Source organism: Candida metapsilosis (genome assembly GCF_017655625.1).
Source record: "Candida metapsilosis strain BP57 chromosome Unknown scaffold3, whole genome shotgun sequence".
Lineage (NCBI taxonomy): Eukaryota > Fungi > Ascomycota > Pichiomycetes > Serinales > Debaryomycetaceae > Lodderomyces > Lodderomyces metapsilosis.
The window spans coordinates 242,318-266,430 of NW_027138161.1; the positions used below are offsets into that span (position 1 = coordinate 242,318).

At 39.0% G+C, this 24,113-nt stretch overlaps 12 protein-coding genes across 12 annotated transcripts; 6 read left to right on the top strand and 6 right to left on the bottom strand. All coding sequences in view use genetic code 12, as the record gives it.

The window, feature by feature from the left end:
• Positions 1-1,922: 1,922 nt before the first annotated feature.
• On the top strand, positions 1,923-6,626 carry I9W82_002898 (uncharacterized protein; the record flags this gene model as incomplete). The annotated part of the gene is made up of 1 exon (XM_067691803.1): positions 1,923-6,626. One exon carries the CDS (start codon positions 1,923-1,925, stop codon positions 6,624-6,626), a length of 4,704 nt encoding a protein of 1,567 aa, XP_067548247.1.
• Positions 6,627-6,726: 100 nt separating this feature from the next.
• I9W82_002899 (uncharacterized protein) lies at positions 6,727-7,203 on the bottom strand (the record flags this gene model as incomplete). The annotated part of the gene is made up of 1 exon (XM_067691804.1): positions 6,727-7,203. One exon carries the CDS (start codon positions 7,201-7,203, stop codon positions 6,727-6,729), a length of 477 nt encoding a protein of 158 aa, XP_067548248.1.
• Positions 7,204-7,819: 616 nt separating this feature from the next.
• Positions 7,820-9,130, top strand: RRP8 (25S rRNA (adenine645-N1)-methyltransferase; the record flags this gene model as incomplete). The annotated part of the gene is made up of 1 exon (XM_067691807.1): positions 7,820-9,130. The coding sequence occupies one exon, from the start codon at positions 7,820-7,822 to the stop codon at positions 9,128-9,130; it is 1,311 nt and encodes a 436-aa protein (XP_067548249.1).
• Positions 9,131-9,604: 474 nt separating this feature from the next.
• On the top strand, positions 9,605-11,632 carry DSE1 (Dse1p; the record flags this gene model as incomplete). Its single annotated transcript, XM_067691808.1, has 1 exon — positions 9,605-11,632. One exon carries the CDS (start codon positions 9,605-9,607, stop codon positions 11,630-11,632), a length of 2,028 nt encoding a protein of 675 aa, XP_067548250.1.
• A 634-nt stretch (positions 11,633-12,266) lies between these two features.
• RSP5 (NEDD4 family E3 ubiquitin-protein ligase) lies at positions 12,267-14,651 on the top strand (the record flags this gene model as incomplete). The annotated part of the gene is made up of 1 exon (XM_067691809.1): positions 12,267-14,651. The coding sequence occupies one exon, from the start codon at positions 12,267-12,269 to the stop codon at positions 14,649-14,651; it is 2,385 nt and encodes a 794-aa protein (XP_067548251.1).
• Positions 14,652-14,904: 253 nt separating this feature from the next.
• I9W82_002903 (uncharacterized protein) lies at positions 14,905-15,570 on the top strand (the record flags this gene model as incomplete). The annotated part of the gene is made up of 1 exon (XM_067691810.1): positions 14,905-15,570. One exon carries the CDS (start codon positions 14,905-14,907, stop codon positions 15,568-15,570), a length of 666 nt encoding a protein of 221 aa, XP_067548252.1.
• A 437-nt stretch (positions 15,571-16,007) lies between these two features.
• On the bottom strand, positions 16,008-17,882 carry I9W82_002904 (putative asparagine synthase; the record flags this gene model as incomplete). The annotated part of the gene is made up of 1 exon (XM_067691811.1): positions 16,008-17,882. The coding sequence occupies one exon, from the start codon at positions 17,880-17,882 to the stop codon at positions 16,008-16,010; it is 1,875 nt and encodes a 624-aa protein (XP_067548253.1).
• A 113-nt stretch (positions 17,883-17,995) lies between these two features.
• On the bottom strand, positions 17,996-19,096 carry I9W82_002905 (uncharacterized protein; the record flags this gene model as incomplete). The annotated part of the gene is made up of 1 exon (XM_067691812.1): positions 17,996-19,096. One exon carries the CDS (start codon positions 19,094-19,096, stop codon positions 17,996-17,998), a length of 1,101 nt encoding a protein of 366 aa, XP_067548254.1.
• A 436-nt stretch (positions 19,097-19,532) lies between these two features.
• On the top strand, positions 19,533-20,168 carry YPT72 (Rab family GTPase; the record flags this gene model as incomplete). Its single annotated transcript, XM_067691813.1, has 1 exon — positions 19,533-20,168. One exon carries the CDS (start codon positions 19,533-19,535, stop codon positions 20,166-20,168), a length of 636 nt encoding a protein of 211 aa, XP_067548255.1.
• A 24-nt stretch (positions 20,169-20,192) lies between these two features.
• I9W82_002907 (uncharacterized protein) lies at positions 20,193-20,933 on the bottom strand (the record flags this gene model as incomplete). Its single annotated transcript, XM_067691814.1, has 1 exon — positions 20,193-20,933. One exon carries the CDS (start codon positions 20,931-20,933, stop codon positions 20,193-20,195), a length of 741 nt encoding a protein of 246 aa, XP_067548256.1.
• Positions 20,934-21,062: 129 nt separating this feature from the next.
• I9W82_002908 (uncharacterized protein) lies at positions 21,063-22,370 on the bottom strand (the record flags this gene model as incomplete). The annotated part of the gene is made up of 1 exon (XM_067691815.1): positions 21,063-22,370. The coding sequence occupies one exon, from the start codon at positions 22,368-22,370 to the stop codon at positions 21,063-21,065; it is 1,308 nt and encodes a 435-aa protein (XP_067548257.1).
• Positions 22,371-22,621: 251 nt separating this feature from the next.
• Positions 22,622-24,007, bottom strand: PRB1 (Prb1p; the record flags this gene model as incomplete). Its single annotated transcript, XM_067691816.1, has 1 exon — positions 22,622-24,007. One exon carries the CDS (start codon positions 24,005-24,007, stop codon positions 22,622-22,624), a length of 1,386 nt encoding a protein of 461 aa, XP_067548258.1.
• Between the last annotated feature and the right edge of the window lie 106 nt (positions 24,008-24,113).

Below are 24,113 nucleotides of genomic sequence, written 5' to 3' on the forward strand. Positions count from 1 at the left end.
CTGACTTCACTCCATGAGAGCTTTCTCTAGGTGGTTTTCTTTGATGTCCCGAAGACAAAATCTCTTTTCCTTTTTTTTTTTTCTTTTTTTTTGAGAGGTGAGAGTTCTAAATTTAGTACAACAAATTGTTTAAAAGCTGATTACTTTATAAAACTATTTATAATTAGAGAGAAGGGTGTGTCTGAATATATATACGCATATGGAGGTTACTACGGTTAAGGTCAAAACTCGGCGTTAGTGAGAGAAACACATTCCAGCCGTTATTTAAAATCCGACTTTCAATTATCGCGTACTTTTTTTTTTTGTTTACACAAATTAGAAGAAATGACAGGCTATATTGCATTCTCATATAAAACAACAATACAATACAATACAATGTATGTATGTACACAAAGCAAAGGTTGTTTTGTTTTCTTTCGTATACGCGCTAAAGAGGAAACCACTAATGTACGTTCTAGAAACATAATGGAATGTAACTTGATTTGAGATTTTATATAAATAGGAGGGATGAGGTATAATTGATGGGAACGATGGAACTCGCCTATTGAGAAAAAGGGTATAAAATATGGAATAAGTCATAGGAACCTTTCTGAAGTCGAGTATCGGAACGAAAAAGTGTTCTGATATATATCTAATGTAATTTTACCCCTGATGCAATTATATTTTTAATTATTTTTAATTTTTTATTTTTTTCAGTCTCGTAAGTATTTATATACATCCACATAACAATTGGAAATCTCGAGCTCTAAGTAAAGGTCGAAGAAAAGTAGCGTGGCTCTTTCGTTGCATGAATGCGATATTATGTGAGGGACTATTGATCATATAGCCTAGGAAGTAAGTAACAACCAAAAGAGCACTCGATATGCAGGTTTTACTGATCGTTTAAAAGTACGCGTATCATTGGGTAAGAAATTATGAGATGATATTGTGACTAAGTATCAGTCGAGTGTTTCGATATCAGTCAAAGGTCTACAATGGACTGTGTTGTTTTATCGTACTTTCCCATTTGAAAGAAAAGCCTTTTTCTTCTTTTTATAATTTGAGTAACATTATTGTGGTTTATATACAGGAATACCATCTTGCTTTGTGAGTCTTTGTTTATAGTTTTGTGTGCATAATAAGCAAAGGCGCATTAATTTTGAAAAAAGTACACTACGCTGTTCTTTCTCTTCTATATATAGGTCCTGCATTATTTAGCATATTTTCTGTATAAGTTAGTCTCTTTTATTTGACGCCTTAGACTGCCTTTTAGAAGCTATAGGGGGCGGAGTGAGTTGTTGTTGTTTGTTTACTATTTAGGCTATAGTACATATACATGTAAGGTTACTGGTACTACGCTATTTACAATTGTCGCTCTTTCTCTTTCTCTTTTGTTATAATTTTAATTTTAATTTTTATATTTTTTTTTATTTTATTTTATTTTTTATTTTTGTAAATAATATATAGTTAATACCACAAGTAAAACAACAAAAACCAACAACAGACAAAACAACAAAACCCTTTTTTATATAACCAAAAATTTTTATTTCTCAAAACTCTCTTTCTTCCAACAGCTAAACCATACATTACACTTCTCTCATTCTCCAATTCATCAACTACTCAAGGAGAAAAGAGTAACTTTCTACGTTTTCACAAAACACCAGATCTATCAAATTTTTTTTTGAAAGGAGAGAGTGAGAGATCTTTCGAAGGAAAAAGAGACCCCCAAAAAAAAAAAAAAACAGACCACCACCACCACCACATCACACAACACATACAACACAGACACTCGCTTTATTTTTTATTTATTAGGATCACAGTTGACAAACTGTCATCTCACTCGAGACTTACGCCCCCAATTCACGAAACTATACACTTAGACGCTATATTAGAGGCATTTTTCAAAAGAAATACTCAAAACAACAACAACAGCGACTCAGATTATGACACCTCATTCTAGAAAAAACTCAATCACGTCAGTGTCTACTGCAAACACATATGCGTCACAACTGCAGAATCCACTTAACAAATCACTATCACGAGACATGTCGACAGATAATTTGTTGGCTGTTGATAGCAAGTTTATCAAAAGACCAGCAAAAAAAATAGCTGGTTCAATGTCACCTAGTTTGGCTGCCAATGACTCCTTTTCGAAAAACAATAGTATGACCAGTACTACTAGCTACAGCAGCTATGCTAGTAACGCAACTAATGCCAACCAAGGTCACCATCACCACCACCGCTATAAAAATAACAACAACAGCAGCAACAGCAACAGCAACAATATGGTACCTAATAAGGGTTATAGAAACACAGGAGCTCCATCAGGCTCTTTCTATACTAAAGAAGGTGTATATTACTTCCCCAATGGAGAAGTCTTTCGACCCAGAACGGCACCATCAAAGAGGAATAGACCGGGAAAGATTGCACCAGATGGATCTGTTGTAAAGCAAAACAATATCGGCAGCAGTGGTAATCCGAACCAAGGACAACAATCCAACCCTAATCAAAATCACAATTCACCTTCTATGGGTCCACACATGAATCCACCACGGTTCCCCAATGAACCACCATCATCTACATCTGCTATTGCTGCGCCTCCCACAATTAGATCAAACAACTCTTACACGTCCCTTCCAAAATCAAACTCACTACAGAATGTGAGATTAGCAAACAAACAGAATTTGTCAAAAAGTATTAGAGAAAATAAGGGGGACATACAAACCAACATTAGCCTCGACAACAGCAGCAGCAGTCAAGTACCATACGAAAGCTACAAGAATAACAGCACAACAAGCCTAAGAAACTTGCAAAAACTCCACTCGCAGAACATCACCAGATCAGAGCAATATCATTCCTCAAATGGTTCCTCTTCCATGTCATCAGCCAATTCAAATATGTCAAATGTGTTTCAACACCCATATAATAATAACTCAACTACAAATTTGAATAGGTCCGATAGTAACACTCCATCCACTTCAATTAGTGATGAACATTCCCACCACAACATCCATCAGGTACAAAACCCACACTATCGTCAAGAAGCTAACTCAAATGAACCGGCAGTGACCTCAAATGGAGTATTCACAAAGGATTACTATGAAGATTATGAAGTAGAACCAAATCGGCAAAATAATAATGCTCAAAGCGACCTGGAACCAAATAAACAGCAACAAGATTACACTCAAGCTGGCCAATATGACAACAACATCGATTGCCCTCAAAGTCATCGTGACGCATCTTCAAGCACGAATAATGACACGAAAAGGGGAAGCAGTGGTTCCAGTGACCAAAGGCAGAGCATGGACTCCTTGTCAGATGATGCTGGTAATCGTCGTGACGATGCAACTGACGATACCGTTGTTAGTAATTTGAATGCAACCAGTGAAGACACATTTAAAACCGCCACTGGCGTATCGACTTTACGCTCCAATAGTGCTGGTCACTCATTGAGCTCGGTTGGAGAAAATTTGAACCGGCAGCAACCTCCAAATCAAAGTACTGCACCTCAGGATGAATTGGCTAGCGAATTAGTACACGACCCAATGAGAGATTCGTCATCGTCCGTTTCAGCAGTGAGTGTGGATGAATATTATAATACCTCAGACCTATCACCGGTTTTAGCAGAATCGGTGCAAACCTCTGGTGGAACTTCAAAACATCAAGAAAATGTTTTGAAGAGGTATGATTCTCCTAAAAAGCCGGTGCTTGCAAACATATCTGACATGTCATTTAATTCAACTCAAGAGGATATGCCGAAATCAAGTGGAATCTCCTCTGTCAAAGAGCAGAATGCAGCAGCCAATGACAAGCAATCTCCATACAGCCCAACCATTACAATTCCTATTAACTGTTCAGTTTTGGAAAGTAGAGTACAGGACGTGCCTGATTTACAACCTCCACGTCAAGTATACCTTAAAAAGACATCAATCAGTGACCCATCTAGTGATGAAAGTGCGTTCCCAGAGCCAAGTGTCGATGCTGCCTCATTTGTTGACCTGTATGTTGATGATTACTCACCTGAGCTGTATAAATTGAATGAGATTATTGAAACTCACAATGAGGAAAGTCCTTTAACATTTAATGAGCAAAATCCATCACAAGAAAACTTGCTCAAGAAGTCGTTAAATGTTCCTAAAGCTGGTGATAAATTGAATCAACAAATTTTATCACCCACGTATTCATTCTCATCGGTTCCTTCAGCCGACTTTGAAATCAATTCAAAACCATTTAAAGGGTTAATTAATGATGCTCAAGAGGAAGTACCACCAAGAGGCGATGTTCAAATTGTTGGTCAAAAGATCAGGAAACATCATCGTCATGCGTCGTCCACTTCTTCTGCTGAATACATGACCCAGCTCAAACAGGAGGGAACGTTGATACAACCCGGGGCCAGAGAGCCAACCACACAATCAATGGCCAAGCAGACAACAGGGACCCTGTTTACTAAGCCATCAATGTTAGAGCCAATGGATAATGCAGCCACAGTTCTGTCCTTTGGTAAACCTACAACAGCAACGCAGCAACCTATGTTTAATGCAACGACAACGCAATCTACAGCGAACCAGCCAATCAAAGTCGCAGACCCAGTTACTCCAAAAACTGGAGAAGTATCTGACGATGAGATTCAAACTCCTCCACATGACGCTGTACCTCCTCCTCCAATTGAGAAATCACCTGGTATGAAAGTGAAGGGAAAACCAAAGAAGCATAAACGCCATCACCATCACCACCATAATAATAATCATAATCACGATCATAATACCAATCTCAATAGAAATGATAGTACTATGAACCGTTTCAAAGCTTCAGATGTCAAGGTTGGGTCGGCATTGAAAGAGGAAGTGGTAATGACTCCGCAACTGAGTGATTACCAGAGAACGACCTCTCTGTTATCCACAGATGGAGCCAAGAACTCGGCAGCCGATGATCATAAGGAACATCATTCCAAGCCAAATCTAACTCGAAAGGAGCCCCTTCCTGATAAACCAGCACCTGCGTTCCACAGCCACTCACAACCCAATATGCCGCAACAACAACACCATCATCATCTTGATATTCCTATTGGATCTCCTAAAGGATCAATAATGAGTCACTCTACTTCCATTGGCTCAGCATCGCCAAGATTAGGAAAGTCCACATCAATTACCAACTTCAAGTCATTCTTCAAGAAATTGAAACCAAAGGAGAGGGAAGACTCCCCTAATACATCAATTGGCAATGCTTCTTTAAATAGTGCCGCTTCACCTTCGCCAAGAAAAAAATCCAGCCGTGGTTTGTTTGGATTCGGCAAGTCGAAGAAGGAGGAACCTTCTCCATCGCCAACAGTGTTGCAACAGGATAAACCAACCAATGACGCAGCTAATGTTAGCCGTTTATCGGTGCTTAGTGAAGCCTCTTTCAAGATTGGCGCATTACCAGATTTTGAACCTGAAGGAGAAGGGTTATTCGATGATGTTATCCTCACTTTTGATGAGAAGTTTGAACGTGAATTGACTCCGAGTAGGCCACCAGATTTCCTGAAAATGTTAGCACGAGGTAAACACAACGGTGATGTATTGAGTGAACCATTCTTGAAAGATGATGAATTGACAAAGGAACAAATTGATGATCAAAAGATGCGTGATGAAACTGACATTACTGGTGATGATGGAAGTGGGGGGAGCAGTAATGACGAAGGTGAGATTAGTAGAGGTCTTGCTGGTCTTTCTAATTTTGCGCCACCTACTGCATCGGCGGGTGATGATACTGGTACTTGGACAGGAACATATTCCGATGAAAACATTGAGTTTTTGAAAAACGAAGGCTTTTGGTCCCACTTGGATGAAAGTGCTCTAGCTAGACAAATGGAACTTGAGAAAAGAAATAGTGGTGTTGCTCCTAGACGTGATACTGAGGAAACAGCCGCAGCCGCGACCGCGACCACAACCGCGACCACCACGCCAATTCCAATTAAGGAAACTGCAATTGAAGAAGAAGAAGATAATGATGACGACATCACTGGATCGCGACATTTGATGGATGGTCCACAACGTACAAGAACTGAATCGCCAGGAATAAGTCGCGATTTGCTGACCGACGGCACTACTGTTGTTGTTGAGAATCATGAATTGAATCGTATTCTTGGTAATTTGAGTGAAGAGGGAAAGAGGAACTTGCCTATACATTTGAAATACATTAAGCAATTTCGTGATTATTCAACTGTTGAAGTTGAAATGCACAAGTTTGAGCCGGTGCCGCAATACAAGCCAGTTCTTAAGCCGGTTCGTTGTTCATCGATTTTGAAACGGGGAAGAAATACTTCGGATGCTCCATATGGACAACATCAGTATCAGCAGTACCAACAGTATCAACAATACCAACCTTATCAGCAACAACAGTTACAAATGGCCGCAAACATCGCACCACAAAATCAAACTCAACAACCACCTCCACGTCTGAACAAACGAGTCAATTTCAACAACAAGATTCAAATTAATGAGACTTTTTCAAGTGATGTTTACAAGAGGTACAATAAGTCAGTTACACAATATAGTTTATCTGACCCTAAGGAGATTAGTAACATCAAGAATGAAGTCAATTATTACAAGTGTAATGAAATGTTGGTTCATGAGAGTTCTCAGGATAATACACATTTTTATTATTGAATTTTGATAGAGGTTCTTAGGAATAATAGAGTAGAAAAAGTACTTTGCAGTACAAATAAATATACAGATTACGTCGAAATATTGCAATTGTAAGTTGTATTTAACTGCCTCTGTATGTAGTATACGAGAAATTACTCAACAATAAAGGAATATGATAATGCTTCAAATCATCAACTTCGAAAACCACTTCAACAAAAGGAAAGAACGTCCTTGAAGCAGTACCATCACCATTACCAGAAGTAGCTAGGTCCTTGAAGTATTTACCAGTCAAGAATTTAACCTTGTATAACCCAGGTACCAACTTGACCCATTTCCCATCACGCACTCCAGTTTCTCCGTAATCGGAATCAGTTTCTTGTTCTTGTTGTTGGTTGGGCAATTTGGGATCAAATACCCAATTGACTACACGACCGTCGTTGTTAGTTTTGGCGCGTGCGAACGGTGGTAGTACTTTGTAATCTGGATTGGTTTCGGTGTCAGTTTCTACAACACGATGGATTTGGACAATGACGTTGCGGGCGGGAAGACCGAGTGTTGTGTCGAGGATGTGGCATGTGATTGGGTCGCGTTGTGACATTTCTGTTTGCAAATTGTGTGAGTGTGGGCTGTGGGGTCTTGTAAGAAGAAGAAGAAGAGGAGGAGGAGAAGTTGTTGTTGTTTGAATGAAATTTAGTGTGTTGGGATAATGGTGGTGGTTTTTATATTGCGATAAGAAAATGTGAGGGATGTTGCCTGGCGGAGATAACCGAATACTTTTTTTTTCTTTGGTGAATTGAATCTTTTCTACACAGGGGAAAATTGATTCCTTCGTAAAAGGAAGTTTGCGACGAAAGATGCACATATATTCGTTTAGAGAGAGAGAGAGAGAGAGAACCGAAGTGACAAGCTGAATTAGCCTGTGAGATTCTGACTTCAAGTGCAGTTTAGTTCCAGAAGATCATACGTAGAGAATCTTAATTTTTGAAGAGACAAGAATTGTCGAATGAAGACGTCTTCAAAAATTGCATCATTTCTACTTTTACGCCAGTACTCGTTTACAACTATGGTTGACTTTATGACTTTTGGGAGCACTTGGGGTTGACCTCTGTGTATGTTTGGCTAAAACCGAAGAGATGCGCAAATGGAAAAAAAGAAAAAAAAAAATATCAGCCATAAAGGAGATCCCTTCTTTACAGAATTCACAGTCTACAACTATGTTGTTCCAAGTAGAAGGCTGGAAATTGAAAAATGACAACAAGATAGCGTTGGGAGGAGTTAAGGACAAGAAGAAAAAGAACAAGAATAAAGACAAGAAGAAGGAAAAGTCCGATCAAAGCGTGACAGATGATAAGCATGATGAGGAGAAGCCACACAAGTCCGTACAGAAAGCATCGAAAGGTAAAGAAGAACATGACTCCTCTGCGAAGGAGTCCCCCAATGATAAGAAGAAAAGGAAAAGAGATGCAACTACTCAACAATCTGATCCAGAGTCAATCACTGACAAAAGAGCCAAAACTCTAAAACAAGTTGCATCCAGCACTACAACTCCAAAAGCTGCCCTTGATCCAGCACCACCAGTACCTGTCACTACACAAACGAAACTTACTCCATTACAACAAAAGATGATGTCGAAATTATCAGGATCACGATTTAGATGGATCAATGAGCAATTGTATACAATCACATCAGAAGAAGCTCTCAAGTTGATCAAAGAACAACCATCGTTGTTTGATGAATATCATCAAGGGTTCAAGTCTCAAGTTTCAAGTTGGCCAGAAAATCCAGTTGATGTATTTGTCAAACAGTTTGAAACCCGTTTACTTTCAAGAAACATCAATGCTCCTGGAGGATTACCAGGAAACAGAGACAAGAAGATCGTTGTTGCTGATATGGGATGCGGTGAAGCGCAATTCAGTGCCGATGTGACCAAATTTGTCCAACAGCAAAAGAAGAAATCCAAAAAATACAAGAATCTCGATGTTGAAGTTCATAGTTTTGATTTGAAGAAGCAAAATGATAGAATTACTGTTGCTGATATTAAAAACGTGCCAATGGAAGATGAATCTGCTACTATTGTCATCTTCTGTTTGGCTTTAATGGGCACCAACTTTTTGGATTTTATTAAGGAAGCGTATAGGATATTACAACCACGAGGTGAATTATGGATTGCTGAAATAAAATCAAGATTTAGTGAAAAATCCACTAAAGGTGGCCATGGTGGTAACAGTCACGATTTTGAAACTGATGAACAAGATCCAGAAAATAGTACTGTTGGTAAAGAGTTTGTTGATGCTTTGAAACTTTGTGGATTTTTCCATAAACTGACTGATAATTCAAACAAGATGTTTACGAGATTTGAGTTTTTCAAACCACCACAAGATATCATTGATGAGAGAAGAGCAAAATTGGAAAGGAGGAGGAAGTTTATTGAAGAAGAAAGTGAAAAGGAGAAGTTGGAGAGTAGGAGGGAAGCCAAGCCTGAAGGACAATGGTTATTGAAGCCTTGTATTTACAAGAGGAGGTAAAGTTGGTAAAAACAGTTTTCCATGGATAAGACTTTTTTTGTCACTTCTACTGCCAAGTGTAAGTGGATATACGTAAGTAGATGAATAGAGGAGATTGCATTTCCATTCCTATTTAGGTTCAATTTGATCCTCTTTTGGATATATTTATTCCTAAAGCGGTTGATGTAACCAGCTGCGAAGAAAACCAATCTTATGTCCTGCATATAGATGATTCTCTTTTACATTTTTGCTCATTCGCAAAAATTGTTTAGTGTCTGTTTTCCTGCATGTAATGTCTAAATCTGGCTGGTTAAATGAATTATAATTTGAACCAGCACTACTGAGGTTTGAGTTCCAGGAACAAGTCATACCAATGTAACATACTATTGCAAGCCATGTTGCGGACAAATATATATATATATATCATGATCTGATTCCTAACACGGCGCTACGCGATCACCGATTCATCTTTACTACATACCACCAAGTATATCAATGACTGACTACTACGAACCAACATTATTGTTTAGACAAAATGCCATACGGAGATTTAATCCTAGCTTATCCCCCATTTCCAGTGTCCTAAGCTTGGCTGATGACTCAATCACATCACAATCCTCAATCAATTCCCCCTACCTTGACAAAAAGGCCAACACATCCTCGTCATGGTTGCTCAACTTAAATAATGAAAAAGATACCCAAGTGTTGAGCAAATCGTGTTCATTGAACCGCACCAATATCAAGTCAAACTATTGGAAGATTCCTGATAATAATATGAATTTGACATCAATGTGTGTAAAGAACCAAGCACTGCAGGCGCCATTGTTGGCAATCTCACTGAACAATCGTGATAATAATTTATTTATGTATGAGATTAACCTAGATTCCAATCATTTGGTTCATCATTCCACGATTAGTTTATCAAATATACACATCATGAAATGGATAAACAATACTGCAGCTACTGATAAAAACTATCTCGTTACTGGAAATAACAAAGGGTACGCTCACTTAGTATCCATGCCTGATATTGGAACTGGTTCCATTGATGATCAAGACTATTCTGCTGAAATTTGCAAGCGTTTCAATCATAGGAAGCATATCAAGGACAAGAGTAAATCAGAGGCAATGTTGCCAATCAGGCACTTGAACCTTTTCAATAGTGACAGAGAGATGATTTCAATCTATGATGATTATCTTTTCCATTGGGATATCATGAATGCTGAATCACAACAAAGACCTCAACCAAAATCCATTACAACTGTTGGAGGAATAAGAAACTTTGATGTGTTGCCACATAATAATACAACGTTGAGTATTTGTGGTAAGTTTGGAATCTCCTTGTTTGATACAAGAGATTCAAAGTTTAGTATCCCATTGTCATCATCAATGTCTAGGAACTATCGTCAATTGTCGGGAAATATTGTTAAATGGAACCCAGACAATGACAATATACTAGCTGTGGGACATGGAGATGGAGTTGTTCGTTTGTGGGATATACGAAAACAAGATTTCTTTACCAGTTTACATGGACATTCACATCGTTCAACTTTGAATCAAGTGACTAGTATAGAATGGGATCAAGGTGACCTATTTACTGGTGGTCAAGATGGAAATATTATACATTGGGACCTCACATCAGATGTCGATTTGGATGAAATTGGTCATATGAATTGTGGGTTGAGAGAAGGATTGGATAGTGTCAAATTTAACGAAGTGACAAACTCGGTAGAAGTTGATGTTAACCAGAGACAATGTGGCACTGTTTTACCGGCTTCCAATACCAATGTCGTTGGTATGTGTTCGGTTGCTAATGATAGTAATGAGATTAAGATTATGTCAATTGATGGATCATCTTTCTTGGGAGTGCATTCTCAAGTTAAAGAGGCAATTAAACTCAATATTGATCCTGAAAAGAAGTACTATACCGAAGAGGATATACAAGACTTGCTAAGGTCCATCGATAGCAAAGAAGATTTGGGAGTATTTGATCTGCAACTGAGTCTAGTTGATTCAGAAGAGCCTTTGATGATACGAAGAAAACCGACATTTGTCAGTATTAAAAGTGTTGAATCCACTACTGAACAAGAGTTGGCACTGGGTCTGGAATCCGAAACTGAAATTGAGTCCAATAATAATCTAGAGTTGACGTTAATTCCGTCGCCGAAATTCAATCAACCAAAAGAGGATGATACAGTCTCAATGGATGATTTTGATTTCACTTTGACCAACAATAATACTTCACAATCGGATATGTCGGGTCTTGACTCGCCACACCATTCGTCCATAAACGATTCAATGGACTCTTTATCGACGATAGCGACCGATGTGGATGCTATGATTGTCCATGACAAGGGTAATGAAAAGATTGCTGTTTGTGAAAAGACGGATAATTCGTCGACACTTTCTCCTTTTAAAACTACAGAGAAACTGTTATTCAAGACTTATTCGGGACATGATTTGAAAAATTACAAGTACAGTGATATTTTCCGATCATTAGACAACTTGAATTTGACTTATTAGCAATGAGTATATATGAATAAATTTATGATAAATACAATTAAAACATGTAGGCAAATCCTCTTATATCCTGGAATATCCTCGGGTTGTACCGGTTTGCGTAGTTGGCTGAGTAATCTGTTATATAATTCAGTACTGTCTTAAAAGTCGACTGCAATTTGGTAGTTGCGCACTACAAAATGTAAGAAATTACTAAAACCCGACAGAAAAGAAGAGAAGAAGAAAAGAACAACAAAAGGAAAAGAAAAAAAAAAAAAAACTTAAGTTTCAACAAAAGACAGCAATAGAAATCAAATAGGGGGATCAAAGAGCTGTATTACAAAACAAGACCCCTTTCAAACTAACACATATCACAGGGGACATACATATCAAACTAAGGAGCCTGTATTACACTATTGGATCTGTTATTTTTTTTTTTTTTTTGAAAGTCAAAGCCTTGAAATTTCAAAGCAAAGGTTTGTAAAGTTTGAATCAATTTACACGACCAATTCTACCGAAAACAGGCGAAACAAATCAAAGACAATATAGACATCACATTTTGAATCGTATCACAAGCAATCCAATACGGGAATCAGTTGCTCTACTACATACACACATCCATCTAGGACCAGCTTTCTCCATCTGTCGTTGATTAAGCATGTCTAGAAACACGTCGTCCATCACCGTCAAATTGGTTGCTGCGGAATCGCTTTATAAAAGGGATGTATTTCGTCAACCTGATCCATTCGCTGTCATAACAGTTGACGGTTCACAGACAAAGACAACCAAAACTGCAAAAAAGACACTTAATCCATATTGGAATGAGACATTTACTTTCCAAGCCCTGGAGGATTCCATATTAGTCATACAAGTATTTGACCAGAAAAAATTTAAAAAGAAGGATCAAGGGTTTCTTGGGGTTGTCAACGTTCGAATTGGTGATTTGATTGACTTTGGGTTGCCAAGTTCTGAAGAAACTATTACTAGAGACTTGAAGAAACTGATGGAAAATGTTGCCATTAGTGGAAAGATTATTGTCGTTATTTCACATAATAGAGGACTGGCTAATGGTTCTAGGGCTTCTAATGGACAAAGGGCAACGTCCAACGGTACTGCATCTTCGTCTGCAGCAGCAACGACATCGGCACAACCACCATCAGCAAATAGTGCTGGTGCTTCATCGTCAGCTGGACCGATCGCTGCCACAGCCGCTGCTGCGTCAAATAGCTCCGCTGCTCATAGACAGTATTCGTCATTCGAGGACCAATATGGTAGATTACCACCAGGGTGGGAGAGAAGAACCGATAATTTTGGAAGAACTTACTATGTCGATCACAATTCAAGAACAACAACTTGGCAAAGACCAGCGTTGGATCAAAGTGAGGCAGAAAGAGGTAATCAAAGACAACATGACACCGAAGCTGAAAGAAGGCAACATCGTGGTAGGACATTGCCAGGCGAGACTCCAACAAGTCCACTACCACAATCGTCTAGTAATTCTGTAACCAGTGGTAATGTCACTGTTAATGCAACTGGTGCTAATACGCCAGTTAATCCTGCTGCTGCTGTTTCTATGGCCGCATCTGGAGCAACCACCTCCGGATTAGGTGAGTTGCCTTCTGGATGGGAACAACGTTTTACTAATGAAGGCAGACCATATTTTGTTGATCACAATACAAGAACAACGACTTGGGTTGATCCTAGAAGGCAGCAATATATTCGTACTTTCGGAGCAAACACTACTATACAACAACAACCAGTCAGTCAATTGGGTCCATTGCCGTCCGGTTGGGAAATGAGATTGACCAATACAGCAAGAGTGTATTTTGTTGATCATAACACAAAGACTACTACCTGGGATGATCCAAGATTGCCATCCTCATTGGACCAAAACGTTCCACAATATAAGCGTGATTTCAGAAGAAAAGTGATTTACTTCCGTTCACAACCAGCCTTGAGAATTCTTCCAGGTCAATGTCATATCAAGGTTAGAAGAGATCATATATTTGAAGATAGTTATCAAGAGATTATGAGACAAACTCCGGAGGATTTAAAAAAGAGATTGATGATTAAATTCGATGGTGAAGAAGGTCTAGATTACGGTGGAGTGTCTCGTGAGTTCTTTTTCTTGTTGTCTCATGATATGTTTAATCCATTTTACTGTTTGTTTGAGTACAGTTCGCATGATAATTACACATTGCAAATCAATCCAAACTCGAGTATCAACCCAGAGCATTTGAATTATTTCAAATTTATTGGAAGAGTTGTTGGGTTGGGTGTTTTCCATAGACGATTTTTGGATGCATTCTTTGTTGGTGCCTTGTACAAGATGATGTTGCATAAAAAAGTGGTACTTCAAGATATGGAAGGTGTTGATGCAGAATTCTATAGATCTTTGAAATGGATTTTGGACAATGACATTACTGATATTTTGGATTTGACTTTCAGTACCGAGGAAGAAATTTTCGGAGAGAGGGTGGAAGTTGATTTGAAACCTAATGGAAAGGATATAGAGGTCACCGAGGCTAACAAGCACGAATATGTGGAATTGATAACGGAATGGAGGATATCCAAGCGTGTGGAAGAACAGTTTAAAGCATTTATTGATGGCTTCAATGAATTGATACCACAAGAATTGGTGAATGTGTTTGATGAAAGAGAGTTGGAATTGTTGATTGGTGGATTGGCTGAAATTGACACTGCTGATTGGAAGAAACATACTGATTACAGAGGATACCAAGAACTGGACCAAGTTATACAATGGTTCTGGAAATGTATCAACGAATGGGATTCAGAACAAAAGGCTCGTTTGTTACAATTTACTACAGGTACGTCACGTATCCCTGTCAATGGGTTTAAAGATTTACAAGGTAGTGACGGTCCAAGAAGATTTACCATTGAAAAAGCTGGTGAACCTAACCAATTGCCCAAGTCTCATACTTGTTTCAATAGAGTTGATTTGCCACCATATGCTGATTACGAAAGTTTGAAGCAAAAACTATCTTTGGCAGTGGAAGAGACTGTTGGTTTTGGTCAAGAGTAGAGAGAGAGAGAGAGAGAGAGAGAGAGAGAGAGAGAGAGAGTCATATCATTGGGTGTATACAAGGTTTATAAATTAATTTGTCTGTTTTTTTTTGTCGTTTAAGCTTTTGTGGAGTCATTAACCACGGATATGTAATGTGTGTATGCATATGCATATCTCCGCAATTCGACTAATGAAAAAAAAAAAAAAAAATACTTCCAAAAATAATAATTGCAAAAAAACCGAATGATCCAGGACAGGGTTCCCTACAACAATGACAGTCGAACATATTGTACCTGCAAGTGCAGAAGAACTGGTGCTCGAGGAAGAGATCTTATCTGAGGAGTCCTTAGAGCAGCAAATACTCACATTTCCAATATATCAACACTATATCGACTTGTTTCAAAAGTTCACCTCATCAAACACCAAAACCCTTGACGTGGAGGAGCGTATATATCCCAACCTCACTGGGTCCACATTATCAGGACCTCATAAGATTGCCTATAGATCCCAAACTTTGTATTTCATTCATGATTACCATTTCGAATACAATGAGATTCCTGAACCAGACGATCGTGAAAATTATTCCATAACATTTTTGCAACTCGGTGATGCTTTAACTGGACACAAGGGGATCGTCCATGGCGGGTTGTTGGCTACTTTGCTCGATGAGTTGACATGTCGCGTGGGGTTCCTTAACTTTGAGAGTAAACGTGGGGTGACTGCCAACTTGAATGTCAATTACAAGAAACCAACTCTTGTTGATTCCTGGATTTGTATCAAGTGTACTGTGTTTAAGAAACTTGGAAGGAAATGTTGGGTCAAAGGAGATGTATACTTGATTGATGGGACAAAGAAGTCATTAGATGAGTGTGACGTGTTGACTTCGTGCGAAGTGTTGATTGTAGAGCCAAGATGGGTTGATCAGTTGAAACACTAGAGGAGAAATCTATTGTATAGTGAATATTTATTAACCTTTGATACACATAATTACCTAACTATCCTCTAAGTACAGCCAAGTTACTATTCAAGGCTTGTAACTCGTAAACGATGCTATCTAATTTCTTCACCACAACGCATAACCCAATAAAGATGAAGACGAGAGCTGCCAAATAATCAAGCAATACAAAATTTGATCCAGTTGATGCGCCCATTATGTTTGATGATGTTGATTGATATTTAAAAAAGATATCATTTCATGGGTTATCAGACCTATATATACGGTCACTATCGGTTCCTCATTGGTGGGTGGGGAAGGAAGCTGCAAATTTCCAGATTTGGAAATGTAATAGAGACGCGAAAATTTTGTTTTTTTGGCTTGTGAAATTGATATAAAGTTCATGTGACAAAAAAACCTATCTCTAAAATTCATCAACTCTATAAACTGTCTGTTCCTTTAGACTTACTCTGACCAAGCTCCAACTTGGCACTTTTAGCACCAAATTGAATTGCTCTTTTCAACTCTTGTGAAACCCATGGCATTCCTAGGAATTCCGCCAATTGCCGCAAAATATACTTTCTCGTGGGAAGTATATAATCTTTTCCACGTTTGTTTTTACCAATTTCATATTTGAACTTTAGTTGTGGGGGGACACTTGAAATGACCCAATTGATGAATGTTTCATCTAAATACGGGTATCGAAGCTCCTTGCCCCAACAGCTCATGACTCTATCATCGCGACCAAGGTTTCTTTCATGAATTACTCTGATATCATGTGTTAATGATTCTTGTAACTGGTTATAATTCTCCTCTGTGATGGTGTTGAATAATCCCTCGTGTCTTGAATACCCAGCAAATAATTCATCGGCCCCTAGACCGCTGAATAATACCTTTGTTGAGGAGGTGTAATATGGCGTGAGTTCGGTGTAAGCATCTGCGTTCTGCTCATATGTAGCCCAATCAATATCAAACTTTGTTAACCTCTTCATGCTGGTTAGACAAGGTATAGTCGAAGCAGCAAAGTAAAATGCAATGGCAATGGACAAATCCATCTCCGTGTTGCAAGGATACATAAGTTCGCGTACTCGATACTTATGCCTAAGCCAGTGTTTATAATCAACGTTGATCTCCACCAAATTAATTTTCAAATGGGGGTACATTTTACACAAATGGAACCAAGACTTGATTGCTAATTTTCGATCCGGACTCGTATTTGGAAGTTGGCCTGTACGTGGGTTTTCAAATCCAACCGTTAAAAGATCGATTGATGATTTTGTGATTTCACAAATGAGTCTGGAGAGTATTGTGCAATCTAGTCCACCACTGAATAAAACTGCCACGGAAGTATCCTCTGGGTTTTCAATTGGATGTATAGTGTCATGTCGCACTTTTGTTGCTTGTAGTAACCTGGAGTAAAGCTCCTGCAAGATCTCGTTCTCGCTGGAAGTTGAATAGTGAACTCTAGGCAACGTGAAAAGCTGGTGTGTCTCTACATCACCACTTTCCATATCATATTGATATATCTCATTTCGACATTCCTGGAATCCTACTGATGAGTTTGAGCTAACAACAAGCTCACCATTATCTTTTTTGAAACAAAGCGAGTGTTTTCCAACTGGATCACGACCAAAGTATATTGTATTCTCCACCAAGTCTATGACTGTGATTGCCCACTCTCCTTGTAGTTGCCTCAAAGTGGTCAATATCGTCTCACATCTACTTGCTCCAGAACACGAATGCAACTTATCCATTATAAATTGTGTGTCATTAGTTTCGAGACACTCTTCATTATACAACTCTCCATTGAATTGTAGTACAAATTCGTCTCTAAAAACTGGTTGTTTAGTGAATGGCTGACGAAGGGATAATATGGAAGTGAATAATTGGATGTGCTTACCGCCTCTCTCAAATTGGGTAAAGCACAAATAATTGGGACCCCTATTGGCAACGGTACACATCATCCTATCAAAATCAAAGCTCCTCATCGGGATCTCGTCTTCCTTGCCTATGGCATCAATGCGATCCTGAATAGCCTCTATTTGCTGCTCCTTTTCCGAAGCACTAATCTTTACATTATTCTTGACTTTGCTTAGTTGACTAACCAAGGAACGCAACACTTCTAAGTTGTCCACTTTCGATTGTTGTTGTTGTGTTAAATCTTCCACATAGGCACCCTCTCCTAGGAACAAATCAATAACTTCGGGGTCTGCAGTCTCCCATCTGTCAATGTCTATCCCCTCATTTGTTTCAATAAGGTGAATATTCCTTGGTTTGAAAGAATCTTTTGATACTTGTAAGAGGATACCACACATATGAAGCTGCTTGGGTGAAAAATTTTTTTGGCACGAATTAAGAAAGGCTACCCAAAAACTATACTTTACGGTTGCGAAACTTTCTCAAAAAGCAAGTTTGTTTCTATATATAGCTACTCCTCGACAATTTCCGTCTTCGATCCATTATTGACATCAACTAAGGTGATCTTGCTCACCTTTGTGCTCAAATTGAGCAGCTTTATTAATAACCTCACTTGGTTGGAAATATCAAAGGACATGTTCATAATTGGATGAATCCACAAGGTTATTTGCGTTAATGAACCTTTTCTAGTGTATGTAAACCCGCAAACGTTAATCTTTATGGCATTGTTGGGTACCATATTCAAAATAGAGTTTTTGCAGCACTTTTTGAAAACTTGCAAACCATAGTCAACATTTGCAGGCTCTTTTCCATGGAGAATCTTAAGCTTAACCAAGTAGCCATTTTTAAACAGATTATAGTTGGGAACCAAAATGCTTCTCATTATATATACCTTTTGGTAGTTGACTCTTTTAAAGAACTCAACAAAATCCATCTTGCACTCTATGCTGTTGTCCATCTCTTTTATTCCTTCACTTCCCACCTTCCAGACGTTCCACGAATGGTACGTTGCTTCTTCAAAATGATCAAATTGGTTAAACTTGAGTAATTGTGAGTTGAAGAGTGCAGGTTCTGCAACATCTCTTTTGTATACTGGCTCTCCTGAGTAGTTTCCAAATACAATTGGTTTACTATCATCTTCTTCCAAACATTTGATGACCGAAATAGCATTGCCACCTAAAATATCAATGGACTCAGTGGAAAGTAAATCATGATGTTCGGACTCACTTGATACTATTGTATTTGAAGGTATAGTTTTGTCTCTTTGTAGTCCTCTTCCCCACCAACGCTTCGACTTTGATTCTGTTGACGGTTTTGATTTCGATTCAGCTGAAGGTTTCGTTTCCGTGACTAATCTTTCTGGTGTTTTGCCTATTGATGATTTCACTGATGGTGTCTCCCCTGAGCTCTTGTGTAGCCAATTCCTTCTCTTTAACGGTTTCTCCTCAACGTTTCCTTGATTTTCTTGTGACTTGAAAGGTTTCGGTTCCGGTATGGAGATTTCACGAGTCTGCTTTTTCTTAAGAGACCAATTGGGTTTCTTGGCTACTTTTTCTAGGCTGTTCTGCTTGTCTGTTGGTGGAACTGCTACCGGGTTTTTAGTTTGTATCATCTCCTTGGCTCTTATGGTTGTACAAATTTGGTTGCAAAGTTTGACGAAAATTTTTTAAACTTAGTATAGGAGAGGGGAGTTTTACTCTACAGCCACAGGGAGAAAGAAGTACGCAGTAATTTTTTCTTTACATGGGATAACAAAAAAAAAAAGGCTTTATGTGAAATGTCATTTGCTACATATATACCCTACAACTCTGTTCTCTCTCGACTTTGGTGGTTGTACTCTAAGTGTGGTCCTTCTTCTTATCTTTTTCGTCTCAATATGGTTGTTGTGCGCGCAAAAAAACATCAATTCTCTGCATGAAACAAAAAACAGGGAAAAAGCCAGCAAGAAAACTTGACTTCTAAACCTTATACGTACCTTCACTACAATCAAAACCTGTGAGTACTACAACGACACATACCATATTTTAATCATTCCATCACACAAGTAAATGGCCCCTAAGAAGCTATTAAAGATTATTGTTGTTGGTGATTCCGGTGTTGGGAAAACATCCCTCATGCACCAGTTCGTCAACAATAAATTTTCCCAACAATATAAAGCCACCATCGGAGCCGATTTCCTCACAAAAGAGATTACTTTAGATGGCGGCAAGACCGTAACTTTGCAAATTTGGGATACTGCTGGCCAAGAACGTTTCCAAAGTTTGGGTGTTGCGTTTTACAGAGGTGCAGATTGTTGTGTTTTATGTTTTGATGTGACTAATGAAAAATCGTTAAACAATTTGACTAGTTGGAAGGATGAATTTTTGGTGCAACTGAATGTTTCAAACCCACAGGATTTCCCTTTTGTTATAATAGGTAACAAGATTGATGTGGATGACTCAAAGAAGATTCCAAGTTTACAAAAGAAGCTACACAATATAACTCATAATCAATTGGGAGGATTGAATCACCCTGTATTTGAAACAAGTGCCAAGGACGGCGTTAATGTGGAAAATGCGTTTGAAGTTGTGGCCAAGATGGCATTGCAACAAGAGGAACTTAACTCGGCCAATGGAGGCGATGATGACTACAATGATGCAATTAATATCCATTTGGAATCCGATTCAAGTGGTTGTGGCTGTTAAGTAGGTTATTCTAATATACAATTTCTATTTCTTGTTAAGACACATACAAAGACCCTTGATGAGCAAATCAAAGAGTTCATTACCAGTCTTGATATCTTGATTGTTCTGTTGTTGGTAATGAGTTTGTCCTCCATGGTGCTGTTGGTTGGCATAGTGTGGTTGACTGCTTCCATGGTAAGCCTGTTGTGGTTGTGCAATTGGACCTTGGCCCCATGAATTAGGAAGCTGTGAAGTACTAGCATTATTTAAATCAATCACCAAAACACCAGTATTTTTTGGGTCAATGTAGTGCTTCAAATTACTCTCACTACACAACTCTTCGATAGCCGGTTTCAACTTGGCAACACCATTAGCAGAATGGTGTCCTTTCCCCACTATTACTTTCAAATGACTCTGGTTGGTTCTGACAGCTTGTTGGATCCGTCTTTGCACAATCCATTTAGCTTCTTTCACATACAACCCGTGTAAATCAATTTCATCTGCAGCCGAGTCGGTATTGTTTTCACGAAAGACGTACTCGGCTGCTTGCTCACTATAGTACTCTGCTTGGCTTAAAGCCAGCTTCAGCTGCTCACTAAGATCATGGGCACGTTGTTTATCGCCTGCTTTGTAAGCGGCCTGTGATTGTTGACTGAAATGGTTCCGCTTCTTGTAAAACTCATCGGCTTTGGCACGCAAATTGTGATATTCGGAGTCAGTCGCATGGTTGTAGTCGCGTTCGGGACCATCAAAGAGCTTTGCTCCTCTATCTAATACATCTGCCATTCCTCGATGATGTCGACGTAAACAGACCAAAATTTCATGTTTACACTTGAAATTTCTTTTTTTGTGTCAAACAATAGGGCTGCGCTGGCTATGACATTTAAACAAAATATTCGTACATTACTACAGTTTCTACTCTCTATCATTATCACCTACTTCCTCTTCATTATTCTGCTCGTCAAGCGCGTCAAAGTCATCGTCACTTCCCTCGTACTCCATCGGATCAAACTCTGATCTTAGTCTATCCATATCTTTAAGCTCTTCGGTGGTTGGTTCTCTCAACTTGAATTCAATACCATCATATGTTCTTTCTTTGATGAATTTGTTGATTTCAGAATTGGTCGATGCTCTGTGCTTCCGCAACTCTATCTTCCCACTCACTGGCAAGTAGTGTGCAACTTTCCTCTTTTTGGGTGACTGTTCGTCAGGAACAAATTTGACAGCTAATTCTTGGTGTGTATTGGTATATCCTTGATAATGCATGTCATAGTTTTTGGCAAACTTGTAGGTGTAATTGGAGGTGGTGTCATCTGTTGGTTCTGCTGCGTTGACCGGATTCTCTGGTGCTGTAGAGTGTAAATCCTGGTATAGCTTGCGTACTTGTTGTTCGTCGTCCAACTCAAACAATGATATCCACTCACCATCTTGTGAGTTGATGGGCTTGAATATAGCAGATTCTTGCTTCTGCTTTTGAAGTGTGCCATCATACTTTGCCCCTTGTTGTCTCTTTAACGTATCCAATTCCCGTTTGAGAGATGCACTTCCCAAGAACCTCATGTTCATAAACACATTATCCATCATTGATGTGTCAGGTAACAATGGCCAAGCATCTACTGCCTTTACCTTTCTCTTCCTTGGATGTTTCAAGCTGGACAAGTCGGATAAAGAGTTGTTAGCTGAAGTAAAGCTATCCTCCACTGCTTTCAATTGGTGCTCGGCATCCAAGTTATGCTCCTCATTGTTCTTCAATTTCTCATTAACCTTGGTCTCTTCCGCTTGAGTAAGCACGGTGCTCGATTTTGGCAACGACTGATCTGATATATATTCAGTTCTCCTCAAAAACGATACTGATTGATCCGTCCTATCGATCTTGCCAATTCCCGCATCCCTTAATAAAACTCTATCTTTCGGATGTAAAGAAACTGGCTTGTTTTTCAACTGTCCAATACTCGACTGATCACCATGATCCAAAAACCCAACATTATCAATCAAGTTTAATTCCAATCCCAACTGGTCATCTATTCTTTCTAGAAGACTGCGAAAGTTTTCTTTACGGAAGAGCGATGATAATAGCTGGTCTCCTTCTGTTTTGGAAGATACAGGTGTAGTGGTATTGTAATGGATGAGTTTTGGGTTTGATGGTGGAGGAGGTAGACTGTTTGAGTATCTGATCTTGGCAATGTAATCCTGCCTCACAGGTTTGTTGGATCGCAGGGACATGTTGGGAGTGTAAGGATGAAGTGGAGTGTTGAAGGTTTTCAAATTTTCAGTAAATTTTTTTGTGCGAAAGCGAACCTCTAAGTTACAATTTATTTCTAAAGATGTCTATACAGTTGAGATGTTCTATTCTAAACATGAGTCCACGTTTGAGTGTAAGAAATTAGAAGCGGGACAGCTACAGGATAGTACTTTGCGTTGGTGTGTTTATAAGTACGATAATCACTACAGTTAAATCTGTACAACTTGCTAATCTAAATATTCCAAAAGTCAGTCAAGTTTCCACCAGCTCCATTATATGCCAAGATGTTTGGCGTTGTAGCATCTAAGCCAGTCAACACACCCTTTGTTCCATATTGGATCAACTTTTTCTTCAATACAGCAGGCTCAATCAATCCAGTGAAATATTCTGAGCTTTGTTCTGGTTGTAATGACAAAAAGTAACTCAACAATCCAGCAATATGAGGACTAGCCATAGATGTTCCCGACATTTCAGCTGAATCTGACCAAATGAAAGTACTTTCGATTGCTTCTCCTGGTGCGAACACGTCAACACATTTACCCCAATTTGAGAACGAGGCCTTTGCATCTCCTACGTTTGAAGCTCCAACAGTGATTGGACCAACAGCTCTAGCAGGGGAATATTGACAAGCGTCAGCGTCATCATTACCTGCAGCAACGGCGACATGTAAACCAGCTTTAATAGCGGCATTGACGGCCAAATCCAAAGCTTCAGAAATTCCACCACCGATAGACATGTTCACAACTGAACCTTTGAATCCTTTCTTACCCTTTTTGACCGCATCTTGATGACTGTTTACCACATACTCAACACCTTTGATGATGTCAGAAGTTGTACCAGAACCTAACAAATTCATCACACCAACAGCAACCAACTCAACTTTTTTGGCAATACCATAAGTCTTTGCCCCAATAATTCCTGCACAATGAGTTCCGTGTCCGTGTCCATCAATCTTAACTTTTGGGAAAGCAATAGCATCACCCCATTGTGCACGGCCTTCAAATTCATCATGCTCAACTTTGATACCTGTATCAATAACATAAGCTGTAACACCTTTACCAGCTTCATTATCATAATAGTATTTTCTTTCATCTCCACCTTCGCGATGACTAACTCTGGAGATACCCCAAGGAGCATCCTTTTGAATATCGAACTCATTAATCTTAAAGATTGCATCTGGTTCAACTAACTTGACATGAGGATCTTTCTTGATCTTTTCAATCACTCCCGCAGTAAAGAAACCAGTGAAACCCCCAAAGAATCCCTCTATGTTGAAGAATTCAAGTTTCTTCAACACTTGAACCTCTCTAGGAGCTTCTTCAACAATGCTTAACATGTTGGTGTACTCCACTTGCAACCACTGCTTATATTGTTCCATTTGACTCTGGGATAAGTCATCCTTGAAAATGACAACATAATGGTGGGGGACTGCTTTATTGAGATTGATTAAGTTTGTTTTATATTCCTCAAAAGTGGGCTCTGCTGGCACACTTTCGTGATAGTTTCCTGGTAAGAGTTTGTTGAAACTTTCCAAGATAAGGTTGAAATCGGGCAAAACAAACCCGCAGGTTAAAGTCACAAATAATGAGAGCAATGCAGCTACTGATGTTGGTTGCATGGCTAAATGATTGGTAACGAAAAGAGAAAGAGGCGCGGAAGTGGTGAGGGGTGCGTGAGGAGGGCGAGATAAAGAAAGTTTTGTTTTGTTGAGCCACTCGCATGTA